Genomic DNA, 12,732 nt, shown 5'->3' with positions numbered 1-12,732 from the left:
TCTCTATGTAGGCAAAATATATACAAGCTTACCTCTTTCTTTCTTTTTAGTCTTATATAGAGAATACAGTAGCAAACCTGGGGAAAAGCCTAAATAGATGAACAGCAATACATATTATCCTTATGAGTCACCCCGTGGCATTATTTATATAGAAAATACTGAGACATACGGCATGAAGTCAATCACCTAAGAAGCAAAGTGAAACAAACAAAACCTGGGGTTTTCTCCCCATACCACTCTTCCATGAATCCGCAAATGAGCCTCTAGGATAATTTCAATCCTTTGTTTTTCACAGTCCTCAGGGATGCTGTCAAAGCAGCTCAAATCCATATGCCATTATCTTAATTACTTTATCTTTCTTGTCAAAAAATGTACCAGTGGAGATAAATATGTATTTAATACAATGGAAGACAAATTTTAAAAAACACTTTAATCCCTCTAAAATCAGGATGCATCTTCTAATCAATTATAAGAGCACTGTGTCATAACTTAATTGGCAGTGACTTTTCTCCTTGCTAAAGGATGCATAAAATCATTGTGCATCTTGCAATCAATAGCATTTTGAAGTCAATGAAATATGCTATTAAGTATGCACAAGAATGTGAGTCTTTCTATGAATCATCCTATAAAATTAAAATCAGGTTAGCTATTTAAGTCTCTAATAAATGGCTCAATAGACCGTGATGAGTAACACTGTTAGGAAATACTGAGAATTTTTGCTTTCATATTTCAAAAGGAGCAATGTTTGAACTTAAACACAGTAAGGACAGGATATTTGAAGACATTTATTTTACATTAATGTACTACAAAATGCTTTGTTTATGTCATCATGCAAATCATCTTTCATAAAGTTGGCAGTCTATCTGAAAGGCAATGATCTCTTGGGATTTGGGATTTTTAAATTTCTCAAAATATTGACATGGTTAACACATGATACCTTTAACTTAAATAAATGACACAAATTATTAAAACAATACTAATTTCCCTGTAAGTCAAGCTCACAGCATTCACTGTCTGTTACACTAAGAGAATATTTCAGAAGATATGAATATTTAAATGTGAAATTTTAATAGTAAAAAAAGGAGATAACTTTCTTTTCTAAAAAATAAAAAAATCTGTTGCTGTTTTCCTAAGGGAAATTTGTTAGGCACTGCTCCCAGTCTACTCATGAATTTTTGCTCTACCAGTTCAGGATTTACAATGATTTGGGAAAGAGCTGGATTAAAGCTTGCGGGCTCCTTTAAGGTTCAGACTTTCTTTCCTATCTATTTCTCAGGGCGGGAAAAAAAGAAAAATGGCTGGTGCATCACAACAATTCACTAAATAAATCAACGAGAGGTACAAGGAAAAAACATGATAGGGCATTTAACATTAGGGCATTTAACATTAAGAGACTAGGATCTACAAATATTGTTATTTAAAATAAACCTCTATTAAACATGTTCATGAAAATATATTATTTCCTAATAATTAAGAAACCCAAGGACCACAACTGGATAAAAAATAAACTAGTTAATATCAATATAATATTAAAATAATAAAACTGCATCCCTTTAAAAATACTCTATCATTCAGACATCTCACAAAAATACTACACTAGCCTTTCCTCTGGCCATATCTACATGAGCTTTCATTTTGTGAACTGTCAATACCCTTCTAAGGTAAGCCTATCAAGTTTTGTTTTATTGTACAAATGTTCTCCCAGTTTTAAAACATTTTCATCTTATCTTTTATGGTACTGACATTCTTCATTTTAATTTAATAAAATCTGTCCAACTTTTCTACTACACTACCTAAATTTCGCTATTACATAGGAAGGACTTTGTCATCCCTAATTACAAGGATATGCTCTTGTATTTTCTTAATTATACTCAGCAGAATGTTTAAGGAAGAGCGTCACTGGCAATAAAGCATGCCCTTATTAACATAAAATATTTATTTGAAATTAGCCTTCGTCTTAAAAAAAGTTGTATGTGGTAATTAAAAAAATTTTTTTAATGAGAGTCACCATTTTTCACCCCTTGGAAACTCATTCACATTATCTTCCAAAAAATTAAAATTTTGTAATAATATCATTATAAAATGAATACAAATATTCATTTTTTAATGTAGAAATGTAGGTAAGAAACTAGCATCTTTACTGACACATTATAGAGTTCATGATCCAGTGGAATGCCACTCTCACTTCTGACTTAGTCTCGTTTTACACAGGAACCTAACTTCCCTCAAGCTTCCCCAGATAAGCGAAGCATATTTCAGGAAATAAATCATGCCTATGTTAACAAAAATCCCACGTATCAACTGATTTTTCAGAGCAAATATGAATATCATTCATACTAGAACAGATTTCCTTACTATATTTCTTAACCCATATAAACTACCTATATATAGGCTCTCTTACTCTTACATAGATGGTGATACAGAAATTATTTAAAAAATAAAAATGTTCTGGGGCTGAAGTATATAATGTAAGAGTGATACCACTGCTGCTGAAAAGAAATTACTGGTAATGATAGTGGCAATTGTAGGTTCTTATTGTGAGACAGAAAATAATGTTTAAAAAATCATAATGCAGGCTGACCTAAAGTCTCCACCTTTCTCTATGGCCATTGTCTGAATCCTAACTATTTTATCCTGGATCATAACGTTTCTGTAGGTGACTGCTATCATAATCCCATTCACAAGGGTAACTTGGAACAGAAATAAAACTGTACCAGAAATTCAACTATCACTTTAACACAGATCTTACCTAGTTATACCAGGGAATAGTATCAGAATAGCACAGTCCAAGCCATGGGCTTCATTTTCCTCATGTACTTTCTGGTTGCACTCCCTTGGATTAAGTTATTTAACATTTTTCAACTTCAGCTTTTTCATCATGGCAAAATGATTAATTTACTTAAAAAATGCTCAGTTTCTAACATAAAATCTATGAGTACTTTTATATCACATTCTCAGAAAATTTTGATTACACGATATTCAGAAACAGAGAAGAAATAATTTTGGATATCCTAAATGGTTTTATAAAACAATTAACAACACAATGCAATTAAGTGAGAAATTACTAAAAAATAGTAATATCCTCACCTATGTGGAAGAAAAAAAATCAAACACGATTTGGGGTAGGGGGGTGGTCAGAGAAGAAACCAGCATAGAAAAGAATGAAACTAACAAATACAAAATTGTGTATGATACATCTAAGCAATACTTACAAGGAAATTAACAGCTTTAAGTGATGCCAATAGAGCAGAATAAAGGTTTAAAAATGAATGAGCATTCCAAGTTAAGAAATTTGAGTAACATAACAAACCTAAAAAAAAAGACAGGAAAAGATAAAAAAGAACAAAATTTAATGAAACTAAAAAGGATGAAGCAAGAAAGTATCATGAAAACCAGATGCTGGCAAAATAAAAATAAAGTAAAACAGAAAACTGGCAACTCTTATCAAGAAAGCAAGGAGAGTCACAAATGAATGACAGAAGCAATAAAAAACAGACATAACTACACACACAGCAGAAATGAAAGAGAGCAAGAAAATACTATGAATGATTTTTTGCCAATAGATGTGACTGTTTAGATAAGATGGATAAATTATAAGAAAAACACAACTTCCTAAAACTGAAGAGAAAATAGAATGTTTGGATAATCCTTACTGTTAAGTACACTGAATTGGGAGTTAAAAGTCTACCCTGCAGTCCCTCCCAAAAGTCAAAATATGTTGTAAGACTTGCCTACAAAGGTACAATTCCAATATCAAACAAACAGCTCCATGGGAATCAGAAGCATATAGCCCTTGAATCATCCAATCAAACTAGCACAACCTTAAAACAAAATCAGGCAGAGAAAATTATAAAAAATAATAAAAATATAAACCAATGCCTTGAACATGGACTCAAAATTCTTCAATAAAATATTAACAAATCAAATCTCGCAGTGATTAAGATTAAACATCATGACCAAATTGGTTTAAAGATATGTAAGTCACTTTTAAACATCAGAATGAAAGAATGAAGGACATAGTAAGATCATCTTTACATAGAAACAAAATGTGATAAAAATAAAAATCAATTTATGATTTTTAAAAATAATTTCAACAAAAAATAGAAGATAACACCTTTAAGCAACTAAAAAATATACAGACTCTCTTCCCACAAAAAAAAGATAGCGAACACTTTAATGGCAAAAAATTAGAAGCATTTCCTTTACAATCAAGAACAAGTCTAAGATACCAATTTTACTGGAGCTGACTGAACAAGATAAAAAAAAAAAAATAAAAGAAACAATGATTTCAAAATCAAGAAACACACTTTCTTTATTCCCAGTTGATATGACAAGAAAATCTGAAAACACCAGCAATTTTCATAATGAATGAGAATCCAGCCAAATAGCTGGATATAAAATAATTATTCAAAAATATATTGCATTTTTATTTGCCAGGAGCTAGAAAACCATTTTACAAAAGAAAAAATCAAAAAATGAGGAAAACACTAAATTCTAAGAAATAGAGCAAAAAAAATTAAAGATTCATATGGAGAAAAATGACAAAACACTAAAGAAAACACAAGTATCAGAAATATACAATCTTTTTTGAATAGGAGGCCTGAAAACTCTGAATTCAATCAAATTTGAATTCAATCAAATTTGAATTCAGTTTGCCCTGAATTCAATCAAACCCAAACAAAATTCCAACAAGCTTTTTAAAAACCTGATTGTAAAATTCCAATAGATGAGCAAAGAACTATAGGCAAAACAGTTCTGAAGCCAAATAACACAAGGAATCTGCTGTACTGTATACAGTGTACACTGGTTACTGCACACTGTATATCAAGACAATAAAGTGGCAAATAATTAACATACTGTGATATTAAAACATGGGCACACAAATTCACAGAACAGAACAGAGAGCTTAGAAACAAACCCACACAAAAATGAAAAATTAACATGAAACAGTAAAAAGAAAACATACTAAATGTTTCAGGGACGTTTAACAATATTAGCAATGGTTATCCACTTGAGAAAAAAAAGAAGCTTGAATCCTAACTTACACTACATTAAAAAACTAAGTATATTTTTAAAAAAAAAAACAAACTCCAGATGGGTTTTTAATCTGAAATGTGGAAGTCTTTTAGAAGAAAATACAGAAAAATATATATATACTTAAGACCTTGTGGTAGAGAAAATTTAAGACAGACAAAAATACAAAAAAAATGAATCACAAAAGCAAGAAATTAATAGGTTGACAATATTAAAATCAAGAGCTTCCATTCGCTTTAGTGAATAGAAGGCACTTTAAACAAAGTAAAAAATAAATCTGAAAAATAAAGCACATAAAATGAATAAAGATAGTTATTCAAAATATATTAAGAAAAGGACAACTCAATTTTTACAAAAGGGAAAAATGATACTAGCAAGCATTTCAGTAAGGGGGAATACAAATGAAGACATGTTTGACATCCTTAAATTAAATAAGCAGGAGGCCATTTGCCTGAGGCTGCCTCCTTACCTTGAGTTATGACCTAACAAACTGCAACCTAATTTAGTGTGCAAACAAACAGAAACCTAATTTAGAGTATTTTTTTGTAACAAATCGCTACTTTGCAGGCAGTCAACTGATCAGATCATGCCCCAATACAGCAAACACTTCATCACGCCCTACCTAAAGAAGGCAGATGCCTAGCTGCAGCCAATCAGGTGACTTCTCACTTTGCTTCCGTGTTCAGCCTATACAAGCTTGCTGCTCACACTGCTCAGCAGAGCTCTCTGAACCTCTTCTGGTTCTGAATGATGCCTGATTCATGAATAATTCTTTGTTTAAATAAAATCCGTTAAACTTTTTGTGTCTTAAGTTTTTCTTTTAACATTAGTAATCAGGGAAACAAAAACAAAAGCAGAATAAAAGAGGATTTAACATCTATTCAATTAGAAAAAGAATAAAAGACTAAAAATACCTTGCACTTGATAGTACAAGATCAATTCTTGGACACTGATGGTGGGAATGCAAAAAGATTCCCCCAAAAAACTCTGGAAAACAACAGCATCATTTTGCAGAGCTGAGCATTATATGCTCATTCCCTATATATGCTCTAGAAAACTCACATAGGCACTAGGATATAAAAATATTCATACCTGCATTGTTTATGATAGCAAAAAAGGTGGAAATAACTTAAATCTATCAACAGAAGAATGGGCCAACAATTTCATACAGTGCAATATTATTACAATAATGAAAAGTAACAGCTATGTGCAACGGCATGGGTGAATCTCAGGAACAATGTTAAGTGAAAAAAGCTGCAGAAGACTAAGTACAATATCGTTTCATTTAAAAGTTCAAATTCAGGCACAACTAGAAAATATATTGTTTGGAGATACATATTTATATGACATAATTGCTTTTTAAAAGGACTGAAATGATTAACACAAAACTAAGGACAGTAAAACCTCTACAGAAGAGACAATGGGATGAATTGATCATCAGCATGTGGGTGGATACAATGGTAATGGCAACATTTCCATTCTTAAATTGAGTGTGAGAATCAAAGACTACCATGTCTTTCTTACGCTTTGTAATTTAATATGCTACATATATTACATATTAATGTATATGTGTCAAACATTATAAGACAACAACTTAGAGTATTAAAATTAAAGCTTGAGAAAGCCATAAAAGCTCTCCTAATCGATCTATTTATTTCTTCCCAGTTAATTTTATTCATATTCCATTACCACATCTGTGACAGTCACTATTTCATTTAAATCCCACTCAATAATTTTAAAAATAGTGTCAAGCACAATGCGTGTTATGAATCTGGAGATAGCACTGTAAGGAAAAACATAATGACATTATGGAGACTTGTGTGAATGTTGCATCCTTGTATCTACCCCCAAATTGATTAAAATAAAAATAAATCAAATTAAAGTCATCTGATTTTCATTCAAAAGAAAAAAAGAATAAAATAAGTACATTAACATAATTCAGTGCATTTCTTTATTCTATTGGTGTATGATAGGCAAAGTCAGTTTCTTTATTTCCATACTACACTAAACAGATTTAATCCTCCTTAAATTATTAAAATACAGGAGGAAATGTCTTTTTTAATCTATTAATGAGGAAGTTGCTTTTAAGAGCCTACTACTATGCTAGATGCTTCTGAAAATAAATTAGTTACTTGTCCTAATAATTACAAAAAAGAGAGAAAGGGAGAAAGAGCCTCGAATAAGTTAAAAACCACAGAACCTTCAATGGAGACAAAGCATTAGAACTATAAGCAGTGTTTAAAAATAAATTTTTTTAAAAGCCAATGTGGCTAAACTTACAGGGGGAAAAAACCCAAAGTACATCAGAAAAACAATGAAAAAGAGATCTATTATAGATGACCTACCATAATCTAAAACGAATGACTATATTTTAAAGCATATTCTTTGATGAAAGAAATGAATATCCTTTAAAATAAAATAGGTAACAGCAAGAAAAGGTTTGAAAAATCTCAACACCACTGTTACTCAGACTTTTCACGTTGTTAAAGAGAAACTGATATTATTTCTTACTTATATTTGAAAGGGAAAACTATTTTATTTTTAATTTCTGTATAAAAATGAAAGCCAAGTAGTAATTCTATGCAGTGAACTGCACAGAACAATGCTCACTTGGTATTCATCCTAGCTCTTAAATAAGTGTAGCCTGCCAACTGTAGCCCAATCCATTATTCTGAACCTCATTATCCAATTTCTCTTTCTAGAACCTTTGTTTCATTTCCTCCTTCCTATCAGGCATTTAGTTCACTGCTCTGAAAACTCTTGCCAAAGAAGTAACAAGGAAAAGGAAGACAAGCTCACATTTACTTTGCTAATTGAAGCAGCTCTAAACCACGACTAGATGTAAAAAAAAAAAAAAAAAAAAAAAAAAGGCTGGCTATAGACAAAACTTTAAAAGTACAGCCTCTTATAACCCAAGTGCCTTAAACGCCTTATGCGTTAAAGTCAGTCAGCCCTTCAAAGGGACAACATGGCCATGGAGACATCTGTACTCTTTCTATCCTTGCTTTTCTGCAAGAAAGTCATTAGAGGGTCAGAAATACATGGCCCTTCCAGAGGGTCCACGGAAGGAGTGTGGGGTGAGGAGGAGGAAGACATGAGGGGTGCTATACAGTACCCCATAAATGTAAGACCAACCCCAAACCATCTTGGAGGCTTCACAGGCTGGTCCAAGAGATGGAGAACTGGCATGGCAAGAAATTATTTCCCCTACAGACACCTACTCAGTAGACTAACTAGATTTAAAAGCTATTTTTTGTAAAAAGACTTTCAACTGGAATCCTATTTAGCTAAATTACTCTGTCAAAATAGTCGGCTGTAACTCGAAGATATAAACAAGGCAAAATAAATAATAAATCATGGAATACAAATGTCATAAAGAGAACTTAATTCTCCCACAACATTAAAAGCACATAATCAATGTTGCTCATTAACAGAGAGTGTTTAAACGCTATGCACCTCACTATGTGACCATCCCTACGTGCTCTTCTGCATCACATCTATTTTCTCATATTACTTGGAAAGATAATCAGTGTTTTCTATGGTGAAAACCAATTTTTTCCTTTCAAGTTTTTAATTTTAATATAAAATTATACCCATTGTAACTAGCGAAATAATGCAAAGGCATATAAATGAGTGGGTCATCTTCCCTTGCTCCTCTTCCCACTATTACACACATTTCTGTGTATAAATCCTTTCCAACATTGTCCAATCTCATAGATGCCTCTGTGTGTGTATATATACATACATACACATAGATACTTGTATACACACTTGACTTTGTTAGTTTTCACCAAAAAATAAGATATTTTACATGCTACATTACAATGTTGTTTTTCTTATTTGATAAGTCATCACCATCAACTAAAGTAATTAACATTTTTTCAAAGCTGCATGATATCCCAAAATATGAGTATACTACAAATTATTCAACTATTCTTCCACTGACTGGCATTCAGGCTGTTTTAGTTGTCTTAGGTTTTTGTCACTACAAAAACAGAAAACTGCATCACACGAATACACACATGAACACACATGCATGGACACAGCCAACTGTGTTCCTTATATTGGCACTTTCATTGCTACAGGACAGTCTCACAAACAGGACTCTCAACAGAGTTGCAATAACCTTTCACACTTCTACCAGTCATACATTAATATGTGGGAAACAGTTATAGAAAGTGCTATGTGGCCAAAATGTTTCCTAAAGCAAAGTCCACAAAACGTTAAGTATCAATAACTTCAAGGGGATTTCTGATTTTGTGATATGTCTATATTGATTTATTTCATAAGGCTATATTTATGAGGTACATGTATAGGCATCACTGCAAGAATAAAGTTTACATTCAAGCTTATTTTAATTTACCTTTTTTTGAAACTTCTGCCCCATTAAGTTCTTTTTGTGCTTCTTCAATTTTGTCTAAGAAAAACAGAGAAAAATTTATAAATCAATTTACCTGAGATAAATAAGAATACGGTAAAACAAACACACTACTTTTAAATAGTGTCAGATATACAGTAATAAATATGTGTTGAATAAATTATGATACAGACGTGTATAAACTATTGAAGGATATATTCCCTTTTAAATTTATAATTTTAATAATTTCTTAGTCACAAGGACTATTTCCAATTAAAAAATGTTTTCATAATGCAAATAATTAGTACACTTTAGATACTGAACTACAGCTTTAAAAGTTTAGTCATCTAATAAAAGTATCTAAAAATAATACTATCTTTACATTCAAAGTACCTAATAGGGATTTTAGAGATATAACAAATGTCTACTAGTTTAGAAACGACCAGATTGAGCAAAGCTAAGACCTAAGGCAGAAGACAGAAAAGGATGGAAAAACAGAGGCGAGGATGAGCTGAAATGTGGCATGGCAGGAAGTGTCTATCCCTTGCTGGCAGCATAGAGCTGACAGCATCTATGAAGTATGAGGGCAGAGTACTGCATTAAAGAGGTACTATATACAACTGACTGCAGAACTGCTACACGTGCACAGTTTTGTCAGACAGATGTAACCCAGGAGTAATAACTAAGAGAGTTGGGAGCAGTGCCTCGCTCCTGCTGTTCTTTGACCTGGGTCTCTGGGCACAACTGGATTTTGTAAATATGTGCATGTTCTATTTCAATAATAATTAATTTAAATTTTATAAGGATATACATACTTCATGCCATGGGCGGTAATCGATTCCAAATTTAACACACTGGTCTAGATACTTATCAAAATGGTAAAAGTAACAAATTCCCAGGGTACTATTTTGTACTGAACTGAAGACAACACTGATAATTATGTCACATTCCAGATATCCCAAATGTGTAAGCACAATTTAGATAAATGCATCAGCCTCAGAAATTGTCTCCAATGCTGACCCTACCACTGCTCACTGGCCATGGAAGATGTAACCTCCAATATGGTATCCTACCCCAAATAAATAAAAGGCAGATACCGCACACCATGGGCCCTTCAAACTCCGATCTACCTGCCTCTCTCCCTATCTTGCCAGAAAGGCCAGGAAATTCAGAGAACCTTCTATTTACAGATGAAAACTCCTTCGATTGCATATTGATCCAACCTGCCAAGGCAAAGTGGGAGAAAAGAACAAAGGAAGCAAGCTAGTTTGAAATATGAGACATTACCTCTCAACAATAGTCAAAAAAAACTAAATTTTCATCCTGATAAATGTTTCGCCCACAGCAATGTCTTATTTGCTTCCTGCGAATTATCAGATCCAGAATATAATTTGAGAGTAGTACAGGCAATTTTTGGAATAACACAATTTTTCTGATTTACAAACTTAAAGTTACTGCTCACGAAACGATGAGCAAAGTTGAAAATAGCCCTGGAAAAAAACACACATTAAACACGGAAACTGGATCCTGCGTTCAGTGGTAGTTTTGCTTCAAAGAGAAAAATATGGAATGCTTGCATGAAATCTAAATTAACACAGTATAAGTAACAAAAGGCTAAGGCCCACTTTTAAAATATGAAATACATGAATTACCTGTAGATTTTCAAACTATAAATAATACACAAATCACATAATATATAGTACTTGAAAAACACGTAAAAGGACTTTTATTACCAAAGCACTATTATTTTTATGCCAGTAATTCACCCAAACTTAAGAATCATAAATAATATGTATGTATTATATATTCACAGTAGTAACAACTGTGCTTAATAGTTTATGTGCACATAATTTTGCATTATATAATAAAAACTCTTCTTAATAGAATCAGTTGTGGCTTAAAGCAACAAAAACTCATGATTAACAAATACTTACAGAATAGCTGTTATTAAGTAATTGAAGTTTGGCCACTTTCTGTTTGCACTTCAACATAACAAAACTCTTACAAAAATAACCAGTTTATATTTGCTTACAAAATACTAGCCTCCGTTTTTAAAATTTTCAATCAAGTTACCTTTTATCTTGATAATAACAGTATATAAATTCAGACTACTAATTTAGGACATCTACTACAATAAATATAATAAGTACTTCCTCAAATGCTTCTACCTATAGCTCCAGATCAATAGGTAAACAATCTCCAATTAGCTTGTAACAGCCATTATAAAAGCTTTTGCTTTGGGCAAGTTTTATTAAAATTCCTGTTTATATTTAGTGTGTTTTTATAATTCTCCTGGTAAATATGATGTGTTTTTAAAAAGACTCCAAAATTACAAAGAAAGTAGTCATTTACTACACGCTCTTAATTGATTCATACAAGACAGTTTACTGATATGTAAAGCGTTACTTATATTTTTTCACCATGACAGAGAAAAAATATAGTTTTACGTTTCAACTAATACCATACATGCATACATATTATACATACATGTAATTCCCTATTAAAAATGAAAAATCCTGCCCCTTTCACAACTACATTAATTTCAGGGCTCCCTGCTACACTGTGAATCTACAGCTTTAAGTTCATCAATATAGGAGGCAGTTTTCAACACATCCTTTTTGCCAAACCTTTACCAAGGGTAACACTTGCCAGCAATCACATCTCTCACCGTAAGTCTTGATTTGGGGGAGGGGAGCAAAGGGAAAAAAATGGTACCTTAGATTCTGAGACATCCCCCAACATGCCCTCCCCACCATCACTGGGATCTGGGTTAACGATTTCACAAAGAACTACACATTGAGAAATAAACAATAGTTTCTCTGTTGCTGTTACCTAAAAACAAAAGTAGATATACAGACAAAAAGAATACTCATACCACATCAGTAAATCTGAAGACAATAATATGCATTCTTACTATAATGAGTTATTACTGTATTTAAATTAACATGTAATGTTAATTCATTCAGTTTTTACATTAAATATACTTGGAGGAGCCATAACTTGGAAAAAAGATCCCAGCAAACACATGAATGGATCCGTAATCTCTAAGATCCAGAAAGGCCAGTGGCTAAAACAGCAATAGGCTAGAAGAGAAGTAACTAATAGTATAGACTACATTTTTGCTCTGCAACTACTAAAAATGTATACATTTTTAAAGTTTTTCTTTCTTCTTTAAAACACAGAAACTGTTAATGATAAAGGCTATAAGAACTATCTTGTATGACACCTTAAATTAAAAATTTTGTGTAAGAAAGTGATTCCAAAAATATCTCATTTTCATCATTCCCAAATAATCATAAAAGAAGTCTCTTTATTAGTGAAACATAATCTGAAACCGCTGA

At 32.1% G+C, this 12,732-nt stretch overlaps 1 protein-coding gene across 5 annotated transcripts in view; it reads right to left on the bottom strand.

Moving 5' to 3' along the window:
* The window catches only part of HIVEP1 (HIVEP zinc finger 1), a 155,061-nt gene that overhangs the window by 66,262 nt on the left and 76,067 nt on the right, over window positions 1-12,732 (bottom strand). For all 5 annotated transcript variants that reach the window (XM_007973677.3, XM_007973679.3, XM_007973678.3 and 2 more), the window contains one exon: window positions 9,398-9,451. In XM_007973677.3, the coding sequence (XP_007971868.1) occupies window positions 9,398-9,451 (54 nt within the window). The remainder of the gene's footprint in view (window positions 1-9,397; window positions 9,452-12,732) is intronic.

The sequence above is a fragment of the Chlorocebus sabaeus genome, chromosome 17, assembly GCF_047675955.1.
Source record: "Chlorocebus sabaeus isolate Y175 chromosome 17, mChlSab1.0.hap1, whole genome shotgun sequence".
In the NCBI taxonomy this organism is placed as follows: domain Eukaryota; kingdom Metazoa; phylum Chordata; class Mammalia; order Primates; family Cercopithecidae; genus Chlorocebus; species Chlorocebus sabaeus.
This window is presented reverse-complemented; position numbering and strand designations above follow the sequence as displayed.